Here is a 22,174-nt window from a genome sequence, read left to right as displayed (position 1 = left end):
AAGTCAGCCTCATAATAATAAAGAAACAAGTCAGCAAGTAGAGGGGCACAATTTGTTCCCATTGGGATGCCGACAGTCTGTTGAAAAACACGTCTTCCGAACGTAACAAATATGTTGTCAATCAAGATGTGAACACTATATAGATCTAAACCTAAGTGAGTTTCAGTTTTGTATTTAGAAATGAGTATGACGGAACTGAATCAATTATCCAGTGGTAATACTCTGAGACTACTATTATTGTATTCTCAGTAATACTGTCTAAACAAATTTTAATATTCATGATAGAGCGATGATTATTTCTTTCCTGTTATATATAACCTGTATTACCTGTAAAATGGCGCAAATGAAGTAGTTAATTTTTGGCGCAAATGAAATATAACCTTGTGGCGCAAATGAAAGATTGGATTTTTCAAACATTGGCGCAAATGCAATGCGCCCCTCCAAATATGGTACCCATCCTGTTGCTAATGTTAGTACAAACACGGTAATAAGATCATTTCGGTAGTTCATGTTCTTTGAAAGGGGACTCGGTTGTAGTTACGACATGAGAAACATATCCGCCATAGTCTGTGAAAGAAATTATTTTTAATGGTCAACCAAATCGTGACGGCGTTCGTATTTCAACTTCATCGCTTGGCACTCTTGTTTTAATGGCGTCCTTGTGAACATCAACCATCTACCAGATAATAAATGACAAAGACGTTTACAAATGCATATAAAGGTTAAAGTACCTTTTTCCATAGTGCAAAACTCATAAAACATCGCAAGCTATATTTATGTTTTTGTTAATTCATATATCAAATAGGACCAGAACTGACCCGAAAAAAAAACACGAAGGATACAACCCGGTTGTTAGATCTGTGACTTGTTTTTATTGGTACTTATATTGATTTTGTTTTTGATAGATTAAATCATAACTTATTTTGTATTGATATACATTTGGTACTGTTAATTTTATTAATTTTATTAAGAAAACTTATGTTATTAAATCCTGTCTATATTGCACGAGACCATTTTTTTTTCTTAGAAGCAATTGATGTCCTCTCTCAATATGTTGGGTGCGTTATAGTTGTTACTTTAGTCTAAGAGAACATACTTTATTTATTAGGTGTCATTGACTCTGACCTTTTTTATGTTTTGCCTATCTGATGACTTGTGCCATTTCCGATTGGGTTGTTTTCTACAATGTGCGTAGGTTTTGCTTTTATTCAATTGTCCAATGTTAGTAGGGGAGTATAGAGCATTAACACACATGTTTAACCTCACTTCAATTTATATTTGTACAGAGCCTGTAATTTAGTGGTTTTTGTCTGTAACTTTCTGTCAGAGATGTTTTCGCTTTTTGTTTCTACATGAACAAGGCAAATATTTTTTATAGGTTTTGTTTTCTTGCATTTTTTTGTTATGTCGTGGAGCTTTTTACAGCCGACTATATACATGTAGTTTAATTTTTTTTTCACATCGCCATACAGCGATCTATACTTTAAATTCATGTCATTTGAACTCTGCTGGATTTGTATACTTGTATATGTGTTAATATAAAAAAAAAGAAGATGTGGTATGATTGCCAATGAGACAACTATCCACAAAAGAGACCAAAATGACACAGACATTAACAACTATAGGTCACCGTACGGCCTTCAACAATGACCAAAGCCCATACCGCATAGTCAGCTATAAAAGGCCCCGATAAGACAATGTAAAACAATTCAAACGAGAAAACTAACGGCCTTATTTATGTAAAAAAAATGAAGGAAAAACAAATATGTAACACATAAACAAACGACAACTACTGAATTACAGGCTCCTGAATTGGGACAGGCACAAACATAAATAAAGTGGAGCTTTGATCAGATATACTCAAACATACGGAATTGCAGTATAAAGCAGAAAACTCTTCATAACTAATGTCATTTGTATTGCTTTGTTGTGACTTGAGTCTTAAGCTGAAGGAAGACTCATTTATTGAAACAAACAAGTTAAAGATTTTCCTGTGAAACTAGTCAACTGAATACAAATGCAAATTGTAATCTTATAATCACCGACTTTATGCGACGGCGCATACGTTCATAGAGAAGAAAACACCACTTTAACTTATATGGCTTCTAATTCAAATTTAAATTGTCTATTAAACTTTTTCTAAAATGCCATTTCATTTGTATCACTTCATTTTATGATGTTTTTTTCTCCATTTTTCACCTTCTTATTTGAAAAAAAATCCCAAGTGGAAATGCTCCATTCAGATCCAATGATCGTTTCCAGCGAGGGTCTTAAGTATCATTATGTCATGGAAGCATTTAATTGGAAAGCATATTGCACGAGTATTGAAGTCTTGTCTGTTGTGGCTTTGTGACGGATTTAAATACAATTACTTTAATGACACACACTTTGTATGCTTCAGTTCTTAGATCAGTCATGAACTCGAGGCTCATTGACAATACATTACAGCATTAAACTCATTGTTACTCTACTAAGTTGTTGTCACTGTCGTGTACGGGTCATCAATCTGAAGGAATTATATTTGGTTAATCAATATAAATCATAGTAATAATAATGATAAAAGTACTATTAATAATAATAATAATGAAGCGTGGATTTCCATAAAACTCTTTATATTTTTTTATGAATGAAGTCTTTATTGCAGAAAGCATGAAATATGTTTTAGCAACGAATATCTATTTACTGTAAACAATAAAGGCAACAGTAGTATACCGCTGTTCAAAACTCATAAGTCCATGGACAAAAAACAAAATCGGGGTAACAAACTAAAACCGAGGGAAACGCATTAAATATAAGAGGAGAACAACGACACAACACTGAAATGAAACACACACAGTAACGGACCAAGCATCCCACGAGAATAACAAATATAACATCAAAACCAAATACATGAATTTGGGATAGACAAGTACCGTGCAACGTCTTATATTAATATCTCAAAAATAAGAGAAAACAAACGACGCAACGTTAAAATGTAACACACACAGAAACGAACAATAATATAACAATGGCTATCTTCCTGACTTGGTACAGGACATTTTTGAAGGGGGAAATGGTGGATTGAACCTGGTTTTGTGGCATGCCAAACCTCGCACTTTAATGGCAATGTTAAATACAACACCGAAACGACAACATAATATTACAGGACTACAATACAAATAAATAGAACATATTAGACAAAGAAACACATGATTAACAGACAACAAAAAGTATCAGGTTTAAAATTCAATACGCCAAAAGCGCGCCTCGTCCACACAAGACTCACCAGTGACGCCCAGATATAGATGATCGAAAGTGAATAAAAGTACAAACTCGTACAGCACTGAAGATCAAAAGTTGAAAAAGGTTGTGCCAAATACGGCGTTCCCAATGTGGAATTGAAAATTCGTCTTAAAGAAATAACAAGTGGAACAAATTATCAGTATGCTGAAGTTTCTTATGCACAACTTATTTGTTGAATTTGGAGGTAGACTTTAACAACCGTGCGTCTCTCCTTATCGACCTCTTCTTAATGCCCTATTAGTCGGTGTTAATTCCTTCGTACACTTTTGTCAAAAACAAGAAGATCAAAGAAGCTGGATCAGTTAATTTCACATTCAGATATATTGAAGTTGTTTTTTTCAATTAACAGCCCAAACTTCGGTTCCATTAATATATCCTTCTAACTGAGCAAGAAATAAAGGAAACAATAAAAACAGCTTAATCTGTTTATTTTGGACTTACACCTCGAATTTGACATACGCGATCATCTCAGTACCAGAATCTATCACTAATGAGATGATTTTAATTTTAAAATTATCAACTTCCCCTACCTTATTATATATACCAACTTCACCTCTATATGAGATATACATTTACCAACTTATTCGGTATGCAAGAGCTTGCAACTGCTACTTAGATCTTGTGAAATGTTACAAGTGTCTGAGCATAAATTTGATGAAAAAAAACAATTGATGAAGGCTTAACTCATCAGATGGATACTAATAGAACCACGTGACATCTATAAAACAGAGTGGGCGTGGCTGGGTATTTGTACATCCCAACAACAAAAAGACACTAAGCACAGAGTACTCATGGTTACTGACCGCTAGTTCAATGTCAGTAACAAATAATAAACAATAATCCTGCATCTAAGATGGTTATCAATCAGTACAAATCCAACATGAATTTAGTGTACAGGCGTTATAAACAGTCAGAGAAAAAATCGACAGTTTGTAGATCCATGAATCTGCATAGGTATATAACAATAATATTTAGTTTGCTTTTAGGTTACTGATAATAAAATCAATATTAATACAAATAAAAACAATATGTATACTAATAAAAAACAAAATTCAAAGATTTCATTACAGTGTGGAATAGGTAACCTTTTAGAATAAGTTTATTTAAAGAATAAGTTTTTTAAAAGAATTGATAAGTTTACCGGATCGTATCTAAGTTTCCTGGCTCGGTTAGCAACATCACCGTAAAATTTCGGATATTTTTCACCAATACAAATTAATCGCGTTAGTTGTGCCTTGTCCATATAATTGCAATTAAAAAAAAGTAGATTTTGAATGTACATGAAAAATCGAAATTATTGACTGTTGCGTATATAAAATATAATTGGCAACTGATTTAGCTAATAATGAAAATGAAATAATTACGTCTCAAAATAAATAAATACAATTGAAGTACTGAATTTTCACAAATCAACAATTCAGATTCTAGTTCGACTTCTGAGTGACCACTATTCTGCTCAGGGCAATACTGCAAGTTTCACAAAATGGTGCCAGCCAACACGTGACCATCTGCCCAAAACACCTCTGTATGGCATTACAGTTAATAGAAATGTTCCTGGCGCACGGTGTTCCACACCATACATGTGTGAACGTCATTATGGCAAAGTTGAATCCCCAGCAAATAGACAACAACCATCCACAAAGTCCACTCAATGCTGTATAACAACAATTTCTGCTGCATGTAAAGCACTCGTGTGATGTGTTCCAAACGCAGTCAGGACTCTCAACGTCATTTGGTTCCGCTATCACATCGTCAAACTTTACCTAAAATTTAAATGATTTATATTTGTTCTGTAATTAAACCAACTAGGTAAGTACACGTATTTAAAATTTCGTCAATAGACTCTGCATTCTTATTAGCCATATAGCGTTGTCAGTTTATTTTCGACTTGTTAGTTTGATTATTCCCTTGGTTTCCTTTGTCGCACGTTTGAAAGCTATGGAACTGATACTAACCATCGTGAAACCATCTTATTTTATGGAAATGTTGTTAACCGTGCCCGGAAATTCAGAAATGATTCATGTAAACTTATCGCTCCTTTAAATAAACTTATTTTAAAAGGTTACCATTATATGGTAATTTTTATAAATTTTCTGTATACAAAACTTTGAATTTTTCGAAAAACTAAGGATTTTCTTACCCCAGGAGTAGATTACCTTAGCCGTATTTGGCACAACTTTTTGGAATTTTGGGTCCTCAATGCTCTTCAACTTTGTATTTGTTTGGCTTTTTAACTATTTTGATCTGAGCGTCACTGATAAGTCTTATGTAGACGAAACGCGCGTCTGGCGTATAAAATTATAATCCTGGTACTTTTGATAACTAATTACCAATTCAACACAGTAATAAGATCATTGAATATTGTTTTATTGGTATAAATGTATTGGTTTTGTTATCAATCAATTAAAAGCAAACTAAATATTACTAGTATGTTATATACGTATACTGATTCATTGATCTATAATCTGTCGATACCTGTAACTTGGCATTGCACAAGGACATGTTTTTCTCTGGCTGTTTATGACGTCTTTACACTAAATCCATTGGATGTTGAATGTGTACTGATCGATAGTTTAGTCTTAGATATGCATGATTTTTTTATTAGTTGTTATTGGCTTTGAATAAGCTGTCAGATAACTGCGAGTACTCTTAGGTCTGTTCCTAGTGTCTTTTTGTTGTCAGGATGTACAAGAACCTGGCCACGTCCACTTGTATTTTTGTAGTTCGTTCTTATGTTTTACTGTTATACCACTGTCACAGGTTAGGGGAGGGTTGGGGTCCCGCTAACATGTTTAACCCCGCCACATTATGTATGTATGTGCCTGTCCCAAGTCAGGAGCCTGTAATTCAGTGGTTGTCGTTTGTTTATGTGTTACATATTTGTTTTTCGTTCATTTTTTTTTATATATATTTAAATAAGGCCGTTAGTTTTCTCGTTTGAATTTACATTTTGGTCTCTTCTGGGCAGTTGTCTCAAAGGCAATCATACCACATCTTCTTTTTTTATATTATCCATCCATTAATATATCAAATGTATGTTCCATATTAAGAACTTAAATGATATACAACAGATAGTTCTTCCATTTTTATATCACATGACAGTCTTTGTCTTATATCAAAGTAAGGGAGTTGATAATCGTCCGAAAGCAAACTTCATTCTTTTTAATATATTCTTCTTTTCATATTTTGCACTTGTACTGTATAGACAAATAAATGTGTCTTTCACCAATCTCTACTGTGTTCATTGTAGATATTCCTTGGTATTGTGAGGTAAATTTTGAATTTTCATTTATCTGTCTCTTTAAAGTAAAAGAAAAATTGATAAATAACTCAATTTTACAATCTTCCGAGTACTGATGAACATTATCGTCCTTGATGTTTGTGAAATGTTTGCTACTGCACCTTTGCCATTGAAAAATCAACCAATCATATTTTGAGTTTTTTTAAATAACGAAACAAAAGGAAAACGGAGAGATTATATAAAGGATTTTGTTTTACAGTAATTTTACTGTACAAATGTACATGTGTATTGATTCATCTGAAGATTTTTTTTCTGTGTTATCCATACTTATAAAAATTATAATATACCTTCACAAATTCGTTGATGTCTTGAGGATCACGGAAATTTTTCTCACTTTCCAAACTTATGGCGGACATTTTCTGTAGCTATGTTGTATCTAATATGTAGATCCGTATGAACATAAGAGTGTTTGTTTTGCACAATCAGGTTTATATATTACAATCTAAATGCAATAAATTTTGTAAGATATATCATTCTCTCGAATTTACGATTCATTTTATGATCTCTAAACAAATAATGAAATAATTCAACGAAATTCGGATATGCGTTATATTGTTTCCGATATGATTCATTTGTTCGTTGTAAAAATTATAAAAAATACTTTCAATTTATTTTTCTAAAAGATAAAGCCGTCTTAATACACAAACATAAAACTTCTATTTCCGAAGGGTAATAAAGGCAAATCTTGTGTACAGGACTTTATTCTTTTACGGAAACTTAGCAAAATACAAGTAGGTCATCTTAAAATGCAATAATTTCTCCGAGGGTCTAGATGATTTATATTATTTTTGGGGGGATTTCAGAGAGGGTCTAGATGCTTTACATCATTTGCAAATGATCATGATGTTTAGTGATGACAAAGGCAGGTCCGTTCTGGCTTCAATCATTTGAAAGAATATATTGAATATGAAAGACAAACTCATAGACTATATGATTGATTTATTTCATTTTGAAACTGAATTACAAAATTGATAATAAGCAAAAAACGTATGTTTCATATTTCAATTAAATAAACACAAATTATATGATTATTCCAAATTACAAGATAATTCCAAATTATCTTCTCAATCAATTTCAAATATTCCCTACTGAACCATGTATGTTTTCCTGATTCTTAAGATTTGCTTGTCTTCGTCATGGACTTATTAGTTGATAACGAGGGCGCATCATAGTCGACATTTTGAGAGAGTTTCATTACATTCTATTTATATTTAGTTAAAGTTTAAGTTTACTTTCATTGCTTTTTGCGTCGAGACCTATTCAAAATTTTCGATCGCTGTACAAAAACAAAGAAAGTTAACTCTGAAATGAAATTTAAAGCAATAAAATAACTAAAAGACAGTAAAAATGAAACTAAATAATATTTAGAAAAAAATAGATCAACAAGTATCCTGCTCACTGTGAAACATGAGTCTATTTTTAGATGTACGGCGTTGGCATACTTCATCATAATATTTTTATGTAGATGGGTATTCTTAAATAAGATAATAATAATAAAGGCTAAATGCCATTAAACAATACTTCATCTTGAAACATCAATGGTGCATTTCAATACAACAGGCAAATTGCGATCTTCAACAACATTGAAATGTTCAACTCGATGAGACAGGAATGGTCAAACAAACACAACAGTTCTTACGTACATTTTTTAGCACTGAATTATTTTTGTTATTCCATTGTTTGACAGATATCCATTCCATAGTTTAATATGGACTTCAATGAATTTTGTTACCAAAGGAACAAAGTATTTAGTGTATACCCCGTTTTGTGCTACTGCGAATGAATTAATATGATGAATATAAATTTAAAAGTTTCACTTTTATCTTTTCCATTTTTCTGCAAACGGTTACTGGTATGGTCTTCTAAAGTTACCAAAGAGAAGTCCGAATGATTCACAGAGCGGATCAAAGCAGCAGTGGACACAGACTCCATATATTCTCTGTAGACAACCACAGTTGATCTCCATAACTTTGAACATGGGAGTAATACACCACACGTGACTGAACGCTATGTATCCAAACTCACATCCCCATTGAGCGGCAATACATATACCACAACACGTGGTCAAGATGATGTAGCAAAGTCTTTGCCAGAAGTTGAAACAGATATACGAGAACTTCCAAACACAGTTTAAACTGTGTACACTGTCTGGTTCTCCTAAGATATCTTCAAAGGCAACCTGTAAAATATAAAATCTCGCAGTATAGGCAATGTATGTCAGGAAAAATCAAATCTCAAATCATTATGGCAAACTATTTTACATGTCAAATCTCACAAAAAAGACACAATGTTTCTTTAAAGCAAGGGGTCTTTTCTGATATAAATATCTAGTTTCAACATTACAGCGATTCCATATTAAATAGGATATCAATATTTATTTGTTTGATAGTGCCTGTGATAATATGTTTTCCTGACTTTACCTTAACATGGCTGTTAATGCTATTAGGATCTCTGTTAATCAGGTCGAATCCGTTGTCCGTCCCTCCGTTAACTATGGTCTCTTCTTTTACTCCCATATCATCCAGTTGAAACGTCGTTTGTTTCTGGTTCTCAGAAAACAGATTACCCATGTAATTGTAGAATAATTGAGAAAAAAGGGTGATAATATATTATTTTATCACACTGATACTTATGTTGGTACAATGAATTTGACAAATACTTTGAAAGTAAACGATATTTAATATTGAACAATTTACACATAATAGCATAGGACGAATTAATTAGGAGAATTTAACGCATGTACAAATAAAACAATATAGAAAGATAGGTAATTATGTCATGTATGGTACAGTTTTGATGTGATACGAAAAGGGAGAGTTTTGTTCCGGTAATACGGAATAATAGTTAAATAAATAGTGTGTCAGTTATTGGGGATATAAATCTGAAAACTACAAGGTAACAGTTAATTATATAATTATAAAGAAAAAATCTGGACCCTCGCCATCTTTTTGCATATAAATAAGCTTTTAAATATTTGGTTACATATGCTACAATCCAATACAAAAAATTACTTAATACGTCTCACCATTAATATTACAAAACATGACATAATCTATGAAAACATGTTACAGTACTTTAAGTTAAAGTGGATTTCATATATTCAACAAAAATAAGAGCTTAATACACTGTCGAGATTTCAAACCTAATTTGAAAGCGTGTCTCTTTTTAGTGAACATTTTAAATATAACATTCGATAATTCCAGGATTATCAGATATATCAGTATAGCTGATTTGCTGCTTAAAAATATATACACCAATGCTTAAACAGTTTCTATTTAGACAGAAAACCTACATGTTCAAAGCTTGAAAAAACCCGATGAACATGATTCGTGCATTTTATTTCCGGAATTTAAATGGTAAAATGAAGGTTGAGCGATGGTTAAATATAATGTAACACCTAAATGTTTAGTAATATCCCACAACAAAATGGTGATCGTAAAGAAGTCCCCGACAATCGGCATGACAACATTTGGAACAATTATAAGGAGAAAACAGAATTTTTTGTATCTATTACATGTTTAAAATTAAATTTCTATACCACACATCCACGGACATCTCATTTGTATATAAAGTATCAAGATAAGAACAAAAATATTTTTTGGTGCAAACAATATAAAAAAAAATTATTTTACAACATTATGAAGCAGTAATCTTGAAACCCATACAATTTAATCTTTACAAGTACGTTAATTGAAACATTTCGTTGTTGTTTGCCAATAGGTCGGTGATAAGTTTTGTCTGTTGTCATGTCCATGACATCTATTGTATTATACATAAAACATTATTTGTACTGTTGTGAAAATCTATCGATGGTACCCAGAGGCGGATTTAGGGGGGGGGCTTTTGGGGAAAAAAATCCGCCACTGGTACCAGCGAGATTAGAACTCTCAATCTCGGGACCTAAAGGCAGCGCTCTAACCAACATTGAACCTAAGAAGATCTTCCCTTACCCAACAAGTTAGACTACCTTTATATCTCCAGGTCTACACCACTCTTTCTCTCTTTTCTGTTTTCGGGCTGCATACCATCCATTCGAGCAAATCACAGGTCCACTACCGTACAACCCGAGACTTAAACCATCTGGCCAGTTCCCTATATGTCACCTGGACATATCATTGTATCCTATAACCGTCTGGTCAAACCTCATGACCATATCTAACATCAAACAGGAAATATTCTATTTACATTTTTTTGTACAAATTGCAGATGGTCGCAGCGCCATTGTTGTGAAAATCTATAGATGGAGATTCGACCCCTCAATCTCGGGATCTAAAGCCAGCGCTATAACCAATTGTCCCTCTGGTATCTTTCGTCACTCTTTTTAAGCCAAAAAAGATCTTCCCTAGGTCTACAATTATACGTATGGAAAAATCAGAGTTGTCCTTCTTCTTATAAATCGTACTGTTTAAATGTTTGTTTTTTAAGCACGAAGAGTTCTTAAATGAAACAAAAGCCCTTGTTTTGTACATCTTTTTTTTGGTTATCATTTATGAAACCTGCTCAGGCAAAATATATATACAGCAGAATACAAAATATTCAGTATCACAAATAATACACGATGGTCTCGGGGTATAGATTCTGGATACTGACGTTGTTTATTATCTTAACAACGTGTTATAGTTTTCTTTTATTTGTCAATGAATATTACTTTTACTATTTAGTCTGTTCTTTTTGTGGTATCCATTCGACGTGGCTCTGTACTTATTCATACCTCTTTGTGTTTTTGTTCTATGATAATTTTTGTATTGTTATCTTTTATTTTTGCTAATATGTATTTTTATGTATCCTTTATGTTTCCTGTTTACACACGAAGTGGCTCTGTACCTATAAATCCCATTATTGTGTTATTGTTCTATGATAATTTCTGTAATCTTATCTTTCGTGTTTTCTTGTGTGTTTTATCTATGCCTTTTTGTATTCTTTTTTACGTGTGACGTGGCTCTGTACTTTTACATCCCGTTATTGTGTTATGGTAAATGTTAAGTTTATTTTTCTGTTAATTTTTATAGTGAATAAGATAATAAGTTTATAACACAAACGCTGACTACTGTACCCCAATTTTTGGCATTTTTACCTATTGTGTCTGTTTGTTTTGTTCACACATCATTGTCAATAAAGTGGAATTCCATACGACTGTCGTACAAGTGAACGGATTAGCTAGCTATAAAACCAAGTTTAATCCACCATTATCTACATAAGAAAGTACCAGTGCCAAGTTAGGAATATGGCAGTTGTTGTCAATTCATTTGATGTGTTTCGGCTGTTGATTTTGCAATTTGATTTTGAACTTTCCGTTTTGAATTTTCCACGGAGTTCAGTATCTATGTGATTTTAAAATTTACTATGCGGTATTGGTTTGGCTCAGTGCTGAAGGCCATACGAAGTTCTATAGTTTTTAACTTTTTTATTTGCACTCCTGTGGAGAGTTTTCTCAACTAATCATTTATTTTTTAATCTTATTATACAAAACACACAAGCCACATAATTTATGTTCAATTTGGTGACTTTTTTTATGTATTCTGGTTAAAGGTAGACAATTCAATTAGAATTTTGTTCCGCATCTCCAAAACACCATAACTATACATTTTGTAAAAAAAATAAAGTTGCGCGTGTTTTTGTCTTTGTCATAACGTGAATGAATTTTTCATGGTAACAGATCTTTCATACCTGTGCCAATATAAGATTTTAAATAATGCAATATCAAGTTCAATATGTATTGGTTACACTAAAAATATGAAGCAATTGAATGTTGACACATAACATGCATAATTGAAACTGAAACAAGTAGTTCAAAGCCGTTGAAAGTTGTTTATGTGCATTTTTCTAAAATGAAATAGAACTATCTCGTCTCCAGTGAATGAATTTTAAAAAGGAATCGAGGCTCCAAAGATGTATGCTTCAATTCTGTATGCTAAAGTTAAATATTTGATATAAAGTTATGTTTTACGAATTTTTGGTCTATTTGTTCCATAAATGAACCCATTTAAAAAAAAGCAATTATCTTCTAGATATGAGATTATGTGAGCAAACATACTGGTCATCGAATATACACGGCGTGTTTGTTAATATCAAGTGTCTTAAATATTTTCTTAGGTACACAAACTGTCCAATGGTGTGTCAACAGTATGATAAGAAATCTCTAACGTAAACTATTGACCATAGTACTGTCTCATCTTCGTTCATTCACCATGCTTACTGTAACCAAAACAAAAACACGTACTTAAACTCGCCTTCAGCCTTTAGCCATCATTTGTGGTACCTTTCTTGTAAAATAGTGTGCTTGTTTTTATTTCTATTTTGACAATATGTCTGGTGGTGAAATAGATTTAGTTAACAGAGATCCAAATGGTTTGAACGCTCACTTAGGGGTAAGTTCAACTGTGTTATTGTTTCTGTGTGTTTGTAGCTTACGTCCGCGTTATCTAATACGTGAAAACATTTCCATACCAAAATTGAAGGACTACACAAATGTAAAACTAAATCTAAACGGCTCACATATAGATTTTTTTCTTTTAATAAAATTGAGACAGGAAATGGGGAATGTGTTAAAGCGACATCTTCAATGTAGCGAGAAAACTCCCGCACCCGTAGGAGTCCTTCAGCTGGCCCCTTAAAAATATATATACTAGTACAGTGATAATGGACGTCATACCAAACTCCGAACTATACATAAGAAACTGATATTAAAAATCCTACAAGGCCAGAGTTTTTGTTACTCTTTTTGTTTTTCAATCGGTAAAGTTTTTGTGTGACCAATTTGATTTTTCCGGGGAATTTTAACTCAAATGTTTTAACAATCTGTTACATGAAACAGTTAGTGTAAGTTCTGTATAATGTAATCTGTCGTCCATACAAAGCGATGAATCTCCAAGATTAGCAATCCCTTAACAGATTATTTCCCTGTTGGCGCAGTCACTTGTTCAATGGGAAATAATTGTACACTATTTATTTATAAATATGTATTTAACATTTTTTATGTCGTTCCGCCATTCCCGTAGAAAAACATTGTGTTCGGGATTTTTTTTCTTGTATTCCGCCACTTTTGTTTAGCTACCTGTCGATACGATATGTGGATAAGATATGTTTGTTTTAACTTACCCTCTGCAACCGAACACTTTTCCATATGGAAATTACCTTTGCTTATTATTGCTAAATCGAAATTTTGAAGTTGTTGTCAGTTGTAAGTTGCTAACTGATACAACGCCAATACATTTTAATCGAAGTGCCTTGGTGACTTTTTAATTGATGACCTCCCTTTGAATATTTAAATCAAACTGTTTTATATCATAACTTTTTAACAATACATATAAGAGACTTGGCGTCTTTTAATTAGAGATCCATGACCTTTGGCATTGAAATTGAGTACTAGATGAAAGGACATAGAATTTGACCTTTGCTTGTTTTGCATTGTATTTCGTTTATTCTATCAATTGTATAGACACTGGCTTTGTTTAAATACTTACTTGTTATTTTGCAGTCACTACATTTCAATGATGTATTCGGAGAACCTGATGGTATACACAGTATTGACTGTGTCTGGAAGTTATCAGCCAAATGTTTCGACTGCTGGAAGCTGTTATGTTACAACATCCTGACCATCATCTATGGTATCTTTATTGCTGCTGAATGGGGATGTGAATTCGCCATCATTGCTTTCTACCATATCTGGATTATCTCACCATGTATGAAGATCATCGAGATTAACTGTGGAGTTTGTCAGCGAATTTATGCATCCTGTGTTAATTGCTGTGTTGTGCCATGTTGCGAGGCTTTGGGTTCAGTGTTCCATCATTTTAAGAAATGAGGAGATATTTGGAGTGTTTTATAATAAATCTAATATATTAAACAATATTTTGAACACGTTTCCTGCTAAAAACGAACAGGACCGTTTTGAAACTTTTGAAATACACTCATCGATATTATTTGACCTACTGTGATATTTATGAAACAGTTTAAATAAATATTCTGTTATTGCATGTTAGTTTTTCTATGTTGTCCCCCTCATAAAATGAAAAGAATATCTAGATTTATAGGATTGATAGGTTGATAGTATTTGTCACCACTTTCTGTACATACAGCTGTATCATGGCTGCCAGTTTACTGTTCGAGGAAGCCGAAGTACCAACAGAGAACATATGACTGGAAGTAAAATATTAGCTCACACAAATGTGTGTAGATTTATTTGAATAATTACCGAATAACACGTTTTATTTCGAAGGTTTATGCAACCAAATGTAGAATAAACTAAATTTGAATGTCGAAGAACATTGACTTGCGGTTTTCATGATGAAATTTAAATTACTTTTTTTTACGTAAAAAAAGAAATATTAATAAGAAAAACTGTTTATCTAATAAGTTGTAAATGGATCCATCACCTCACTCATTCATCATTAAAATAAGAATGTTGTGGTATGGTGCCAATGAGACAACAATTAGTCTAGCTGAGATTAAATGTGAGCAACTATAAATAGGTCACCGTGCGACCTCCAACAATGACGTATGGTAAGTTATAAAGTGCTCCTCATGACAAAATAACAAAAACTAGAAAAAACAAAGGCCTTATTGTTTTACAAAACAATTGCAAAAATAATACATGAAACAAAATACAACCACTGAATTGCGCAAAAAAGTCATACAGTCATATCTAGATTTATAGAATTGGTACGTTACTAGCTTTTAACACTAGTTTATGCACACTAGTTGTATCATGGCTGCCAGTTTGTTGTTTGGTCAAGGAAGCCGGAGTATCCAGCGAGAATTTATGACCGGCGGTAAAATATTACCACAACAAAATATGTATATTTGAATAGTTGCTGAATTCCAAGTTTACTTTGAACGCCCATGTAGCTAAAGGAAGCTTAAACTAAATATGTAATGTCAATTTAATCGTTTTTAAAAGCAACACTTTTATATTTACATATAGTATGGAGACATTGAAAGTTGTTTTTAAGGCAACAGTAGTGTATATGCAATAGGACGACAACCAAAAAACTTTGTCTTTAACAAAGACAACGAAGAAATAGAAGCACTCAAGGAATGTAACATTTTATAACCGACCAAAGTCGTTTCATGACACTCAAATCAATGAATGTGTTAGATGTTTTTGTGTTCTGTTAAATTGTTATACGATGATGTATGATATACCCATATTTTGACTATTTTATTTATTTTGTCTGTTTATTATAGTTAACGCATCAATGAAAATATAACCGAATTTGATGAGACTGTCATTAAAGTGAGAGGGTTAGCGCTATAAAACCAGGTTTAATCCACCATTTTCTACATTTGAAAATGCCTGTTCCAAGTCAGGAATATGACAGTTCTTGTCATTTCGTGTTTGATGCGTTTTGTTATTTGATTTTGCCATGTGGTTATGGACTTGCCGAATTGATTTTCCTCTAAGTTCAGTATTTTTGTGATTTTACTTTTTTCATCACAAACGAACACATTTTTTGCGAAGAAGGCAATAAAAAGACGTGTATGGTGTTTTGATAAAGGTCGATTGCTTAATAATATAGTATTAAACACCTTTTTTCTAGTGGTTATTGGTGTGTAAACCGGGGCTCTTACTCACAAACTTAACATAAAAGTCAACTGAATAGAAGTTGTCTCATTTTAGCATTACTTCCCAATGTCATGCTAGATGTTTTGCGAATAGGCCAGACCCTTCAGCGAACCATACAGTCCTCCAGGCGGGCACGAGATCACAGAGGTGACAATCATTCTTTTTGTAAGCTTTACCTCAGTTTCATTGAGGTTGTCTTCTACAATATTGTTAAAGTTGTCTACTTTGTCTGTTAGTGTCTGTTTTTGGATTGTAACAAGTCACACTCTTTTTTACCCCGCCGTAACGGAACAGGCATTAACTGTCCGTCTGCCATATACATCGTCAAGATTAATTTCTTTTCTCTAATTTTAGTTTGCCTCAACCAAATGTTATAAAACTTATACATTACCACAAAACACAGATCAAGTTCGAATTTGGATGACGTCATTCTACCGTTCATGCGATATGCCCCCCTTTTTTAATCTTTGATGTACATTTGGTCCCCCTAATACTGTCAGTGTATGATTGACTCCTTAAACCAATAACATAAAAAAAAAATCGTTTTTATCTTCGCCCGAGTCATTATAACGCTAGGTACTTGGTCTTTAAACAGACTTGTCGAGTTCAAAATTTGAACAGTCTTTCTTCGTAATTTTATTTGGTTGAATAATACTGCTTCATTATACTATTATTCTGTTTCAGGAACAAACAATAATACTTAAATTATCATCATTAGAAAATGAAAGAGCTGTATATTAAAACATGTAATCTTATAAACCAAAAAGCCTGTGGCTGCTGCTATTGGTACCAGGTTGATTTAAATCCGAGCATAAATGACCCTACAATAGGTTTTTTTTAAATGAACTGAGTTTAATTAGAAATATATAGTACAAAGTTACTAGCGACGAAAACTTTTAGCCATCTACTGTTGTACTTTTTTGCGGCAAAAATAAAGTATACGATCATGCCAATTTATTTTGATAAAAACAATCCTCCCTTCCTCTATGTTATCCGGATTTTGGACTAGAAGTCATTCAAAGTGGTGGTTTCGTAATATGTTTTTATACTTTGATAGAGAGAGAACTCTCCTTTTATGAACCAAAATCTTCTTTTAAAAAATAAAAAATCGTCATGTTTAACCCCGACGCATTTTTGCGCTGTCCCAATTCAGAAGTAAGGAGCCTCTGCATGACCTTTGTTAGTCGTGTATGTTTGGTTTTTTTTATTTTAGCTCCTTTATATGTTAATGAGTTTAGTATGACGTCCATGTTTTACTGGACTAAAACCCATATTTAGGGGCCAGCTGAAGCCCACCTCCGGGTGCGGGATTTTCTCGCTGCATTGAAGACCAATTGGTGGCCTTGTGATGTTATCTGTCCATTGGTCGGGTTGTTGTCTCTCTGACATATTCTCCATGTTCATTGTCAATTTAATGATGACCCCTATGTTGTATATTATCATTGCCAAATTCAGCTAAGGTAATCTGTTCCTGGGTGACAACATCCTTACTATTTTGATAAATTCAAGGTTTAGTAAACAGCTGATCTGTTTGAAAGTACACTCAATATGTCCTATAAATTCTATATCCCCGCCATTATCCCCGTATGTACGTCCGATGTCAGATTAAAAAAAAATCCCTATAAATGTGTATATTTAAATGGTATTGTTTGTTATAATTCTTAGATCAATCTCAGATTACTGTGGGAAATTTATTCTTATCGAAAATATTAACTTGACTATTAATTGATTTTCTGTTTGAATGTGTTTTGAATGTAGCTATAGCGCTTACCCCTTCAGTGGTCAGTACTGTGTATACGTAGCTAAGTGGTCAGTATATAGTTGCTAAATAAAACTATTGACAATTGTCAGGGGAAGGTTTAACACCATTTAAAATTCTTTACAATACAAATAAACTATGAAAGTCTATTGTAAGACTGTTAAACAATTTAAAATATCAGTGTTTAACTTTGAAATAACTTTTTTTTTATAGATTGACCACTAGTATATTGCAATATGTTTTATCGTTTGATTATTTATTAAGATTACACATTTGGAGTTGAAACTCGGATATTTTTTTTAGTTTTTATATTAATCAATTTTAAATTGCTACTCAATCAGGGAAATCAAATTATAGTTTTATTTATATCTTAGGTACAATAATAATTTCGTTTTTTTTTTTTACAGTTTTCCGTCGCTATCAATCTTTTTTTCTTCAAAATTTAATACTATAAGTTTGGGGACAATATGATATATCAACCTGTCAAAACAGACATGTATATAGGTCGAAAACTAATATTTAGATGAGAGATGAGTTCTTTGTCACTAAAATCTGGTGCATATTTGTTAAAGATCTTAAGGGGGTACCCAACACTATACCCCAAAAAATTCCTGTCGTTTAATTTTTCTTAATTTTTTTTCATTGATAAACTAGGCCAACCTAAACATCTTGTAAAAATTTTAAAAGATTTGAACCATCGGTTTAAAAGATTTGGCAATTCAAATATGGCATCTTTTACATACTAGTATCGGCCAAAATTGGAAGTTTCTGAAATATGGGTATAGGGTTGAATTTGTAAAAAAAAAAATTAATTTAATCCTAAATTGACAATAGCATAGCTAATAATGATAGCTGAGGAGAATATTAGTTTTATATTCCGGGTAAAAAAAATTGTCAGAACTTTAATAGGGGGTATCAGAATTAGCCCTGAAAAGTGAAGGCTGTGCTTCTAGTATTTGAAGAAGATTTTTTTTTTTGAAAAAAAATGTGTCGTTTAATTTTTTCATAAAACTAAGCATTTGGAGTGCTATACTAGTCGGTTGTTCTTGCAAAATTTTTTTAAAATTTAACCGTTAGAATTTTTGGAATTTAAGTTTAAATTAGGCCCCACCCTCAAATTGGTTCATTAAATAAGAGCAAAATCTATTCAAAAAGTACATAATGGCCATAATTTTGTTTGTCTTTTGAACTAGGCCTTAGCTATTTGGCATGTGGATGTATCATCACAGGGTTAAGTGTCTGGCATCATGATGACCTTTGAGTGACCTTCAAATGTGACCTCAAGGTCAAATTTATGGGTGTTTTTCCGTGAAAAACACAACCATGTAGGCCATAACTTCTTTGCCTTTTGACCTAGGCCTTACATCTTTGGCATGTGGATGTATCACCATGAGGTGGTGTGCCTTCTTAAAATTTTGACCTTCATATGACCTTGAACTTTGACCTCAAGAACGATATATGTGGTTTTTTTTTTGGTAAGAATCACTTGTACAGGCCATGACTTTCATGTAGTTATGAATTCATATTTATTTTAAAAAAATCATTTAACAAAAGCTTTAATCGACCATACAACAATATAGACACATTTTATGACATTTCAAGCCATTCAATGCACACGGAATACATAATGGACATGTAGTCACATAGAATTGTTTGAAAAGGGAATCGTTTCTATTGAAGCGCAGTGTACGTACTTAAATACTCAACAGGCAGCGAAGTGAAAACTTTCTAGGAATCAAACAATAGGAGGAGTTATGCCAAATAACTATATATATACCAATAAAGGGACAAACGGACAGGGGTAACAAAAAATCCCTCCCCCCCCCCCCCAAACCGACAATCAGTTGCAGGGGGAACAAAAGGATGTAATTGATTTTTGATTTGACATACGAGCTGTTGAAATTAATAGCATGACACACCAGAAGTACACATGATACATACTTATCAGGCAAAAGCTTTAAAGTTGGCAGATGCTTTACATGATCAAGATTTCAATTTATTGGTCGTTTGGCCAGATTCAAAAATATACGATTCAAAACATAACGTCAAAACCATTGGTGCAAAGAATTACGGCTTATGAGAGATGAAACAGAGCTGACTGTGCAAAATCCTTACACTGTTAAATCAAGTTCATTAAACATAGACCATTTTTTAGTATTTCTGCAGAGGTTTATAAATATGACAATTAGATACAACTGATTTTTAGTTAAAAGCACGGCAGTTACAAGTTTCACATTATTTTTGGGCCCCTTATTATGATAGAGAATGATTACTCTATTCGGTAATAATCTTGAATTGAGACTTGAAATTACTTAAGCTATAAAAAATCTGCATCTTTAACTCCACGACAATAGAGAATAAGATGACAAAATTTTTAGTTTGTTGCTTACAAGTAACCCATTGAAACCATAAAAATTGACACTATAAAGTTGCAAATTGATAAGTGCATCTAAAATACAGTTTTCAAAATGCAATGAGCCTAAAAATATTGTTTGTCCGAAGCAATGAAAAGACCAAGAATTGTGGCATAACAAATGTGTAGCTCGTGTATGCGGGATAAGGCGCTATAAGGTCCGAATGGATCTATTTAATAACATAATTAAAATAATATAAGGGTGAAATGTTTTGTTTTAATGAATAAAGCACGTTGAGTAAAAATTCCCAAATATCACCACTCACACGATAATTTCCAACCATGTAGAAAATGAAGGCTTCAAGACAACAGAATTCCAGCATCAATGTAAGAAAAATGTTTTATTCTCTGTAAGGATCAATCATATCAGAGTAAAAGAAAGAAGTTATACTTTAACATTTTCAGTGACTCGGAGATTATAACTGATGTTGTGCATGAGTAATATGGTAATGTTGGTTCAGCTGGTATATCGCTTTAAATTATTGTATCAAAAAAGAAGATGTGGTATGATTGCCAATGAGACAACTATCCACAAAAGACCAAATGACACAAGCATTAACAAATATAGGTCACCGTACGGCCTTCAACAATGAGCAAAGCCCATACCGCATAGTCAGCTATAAAAGGCCCCGATAAGACAATGTAAAACAATTCAAACGAGAAAACTAACGGCCTTATTTATGTAAAAAAATGAACGAAAAACAAATATGTAACACATAAACAAACGACAACCACTGAATAACAGGCTCCTGATGTTCAAATTGCATGAAATAACCAATACATATACAACATAAGGTCAATATTAGGAAAATATCCACTTTTTAGTATAGGCTGAGAAAATGGGGAAGGGCGAGGTTTTACCGAGCCCTTCCCCAGTTTTACGCCGAGTACAAAAACGTTTATATTTTTATAATAATGACCTAATATTTTTTTTTTACTGCAACTTAAATTAATATACATTGATAGCTTTTTAAATTGTAACATAAATGTCAAACTTATTTTCATCCCTTAATTAATAGAATCGTACGGAGCCCCGCTAGGGACATGCAAAGAAAAAAAAATATATTGTGCGCACAAAATAATATATTGTGCGCACAACTTAAATAATATGGTGTGCTCCCAAAATTAGGAAAACAGTTTTCACTTGACCATGAACTCATTTTACGTGTTTGTGTTATGTGTCCGTGGTTTAGACGAAGTCTCAGGTACCAAATGCAATAGTTTTTCTATATTTGGTTGTATGGATCGATTTTAATGTCTTAATGTCCACTTTTCAGGTGTCATCTGACCTTGACATCATTTTCAGGGTGAAGTGGTCCGGTAGAGTAAAATGTTTGTGTTTTGGTGTATGCCTCGGATACTATAAGCATTTAGTTAGATACATATTTGGGGTATGGAATGTTTGTATGATGAAATTGTCTATCTTGCAATTATATTAATCTGACCTTGATTTTAAATTGGTCCATGTTATTTGATTCTTGTTTGGTCTGTTTTTCGTGCAGAAAGTGTTCCATGATGAGATTGGTCCGAGACCACAATAATTTCGTAGTGCATTTCTTTTTGAACATAGTAAAAATAAAAAAATCCCACCTGCGCTTTCTCAAAGAAACTTTTACAGTGTGTTGTTCTACTTTTGAGATTAAAAAAAACATAGAAAATTTTATCGGCTCTAACTCAAAATATGGACAATTTTATGTTTAGGGCGTCTTGAAATCTTTTGACAGCTTCCAAAGTGCTAATTTTAAACCTTTTTCAGCTGGACCAAATCACTACTTTCCATTAAAATTCTGGGCCCAAATTTGTTTACAGTGTAATTTCACCCCCACCCCCTATTTGCAATTTGAGGCATTAAAC

At 32.8% G+C, this 22,174-nt stretch overlaps 3 protein-coding genes across 3 annotated transcripts; 1 reads left to right on the top strand and 2 right to left on the bottom strand.

Moving 5' to 3' along the window:
* Positions 1-4,380: 4,380 nt before the first annotated feature.
* On the bottom strand, positions 4,381-7,026 carry LOC134706642 (caveolin-3-like). Its single transcript, XM_063565762.1, has 2 exons — positions 6,871-7,026; positions 4,381-5,045 (listed from the first exon to the last, which is right to left on the bottom strand). The coding sequence occupies exons 1-2, from the start codon at positions 6,937-6,939 to the stop codon at positions 4,707-4,709; spliced, it is 408 nt and encodes a 135-aa protein (XP_063421832.1). The 5' UTR covers positions 6,940-7,026; the 3' UTR covers positions 4,381-4,706.
* A 481-nt stretch (positions 7,027-7,507) lies between these two features.
* LOC134706636 (caveolin-3-like) lies at positions 7,508-9,418 on the bottom strand. Its single transcript, XM_063565749.1, has 2 exons — positions 9,004-9,418; positions 7,508-8,762 (listed from the first exon to the last, which is right to left on the bottom strand). The coding sequence occupies exons 1-2, from the start codon at positions 9,151-9,153 to the stop codon at positions 8,430-8,432; spliced, it is 483 nt and encodes a 160-aa protein (XP_063421819.1). The 5' UTR covers positions 9,154-9,418; the 3' UTR covers positions 7,508-8,429.
* A 3,315-nt stretch (positions 9,419-12,733) lies between these two features.
* LOC134706627 (caveolin-1-like) lies at positions 12,734-14,557 on the top strand. The gene is made up of 2 exons (XM_063565735.1): positions 12,734-12,951; positions 14,061-14,557. Exons 1-2 carry the CDS (start codon positions 12,889-12,891, stop codon positions 14,385-14,387), a joined length of 390 nt encoding a protein of 129 aa, XP_063421805.1. The 5' UTR covers positions 12,734-12,888; the 3' UTR covers positions 14,388-14,557.
* The last annotated feature ends 7,617 nt before the right edge of the window (positions 14,558-22,174 follow it).

Source organism: Mytilus trossulus, chromosome 1 (assembly GCF_036588685.1).
Source record: "Mytilus trossulus isolate FHL-02 chromosome 1, PNRI_Mtr1.1.1.hap1, whole genome shotgun sequence".
Classification (NCBI taxonomy): Eukaryota; Metazoa; Mollusca; class Bivalvia; order Mytilida; family Mytilidae; genus Mytilus; species Mytilus trossulus.
Note: the sequence above shows the minus strand (reverse complement) of the source record. Positions and strands in the feature narration are given on the sequence as shown.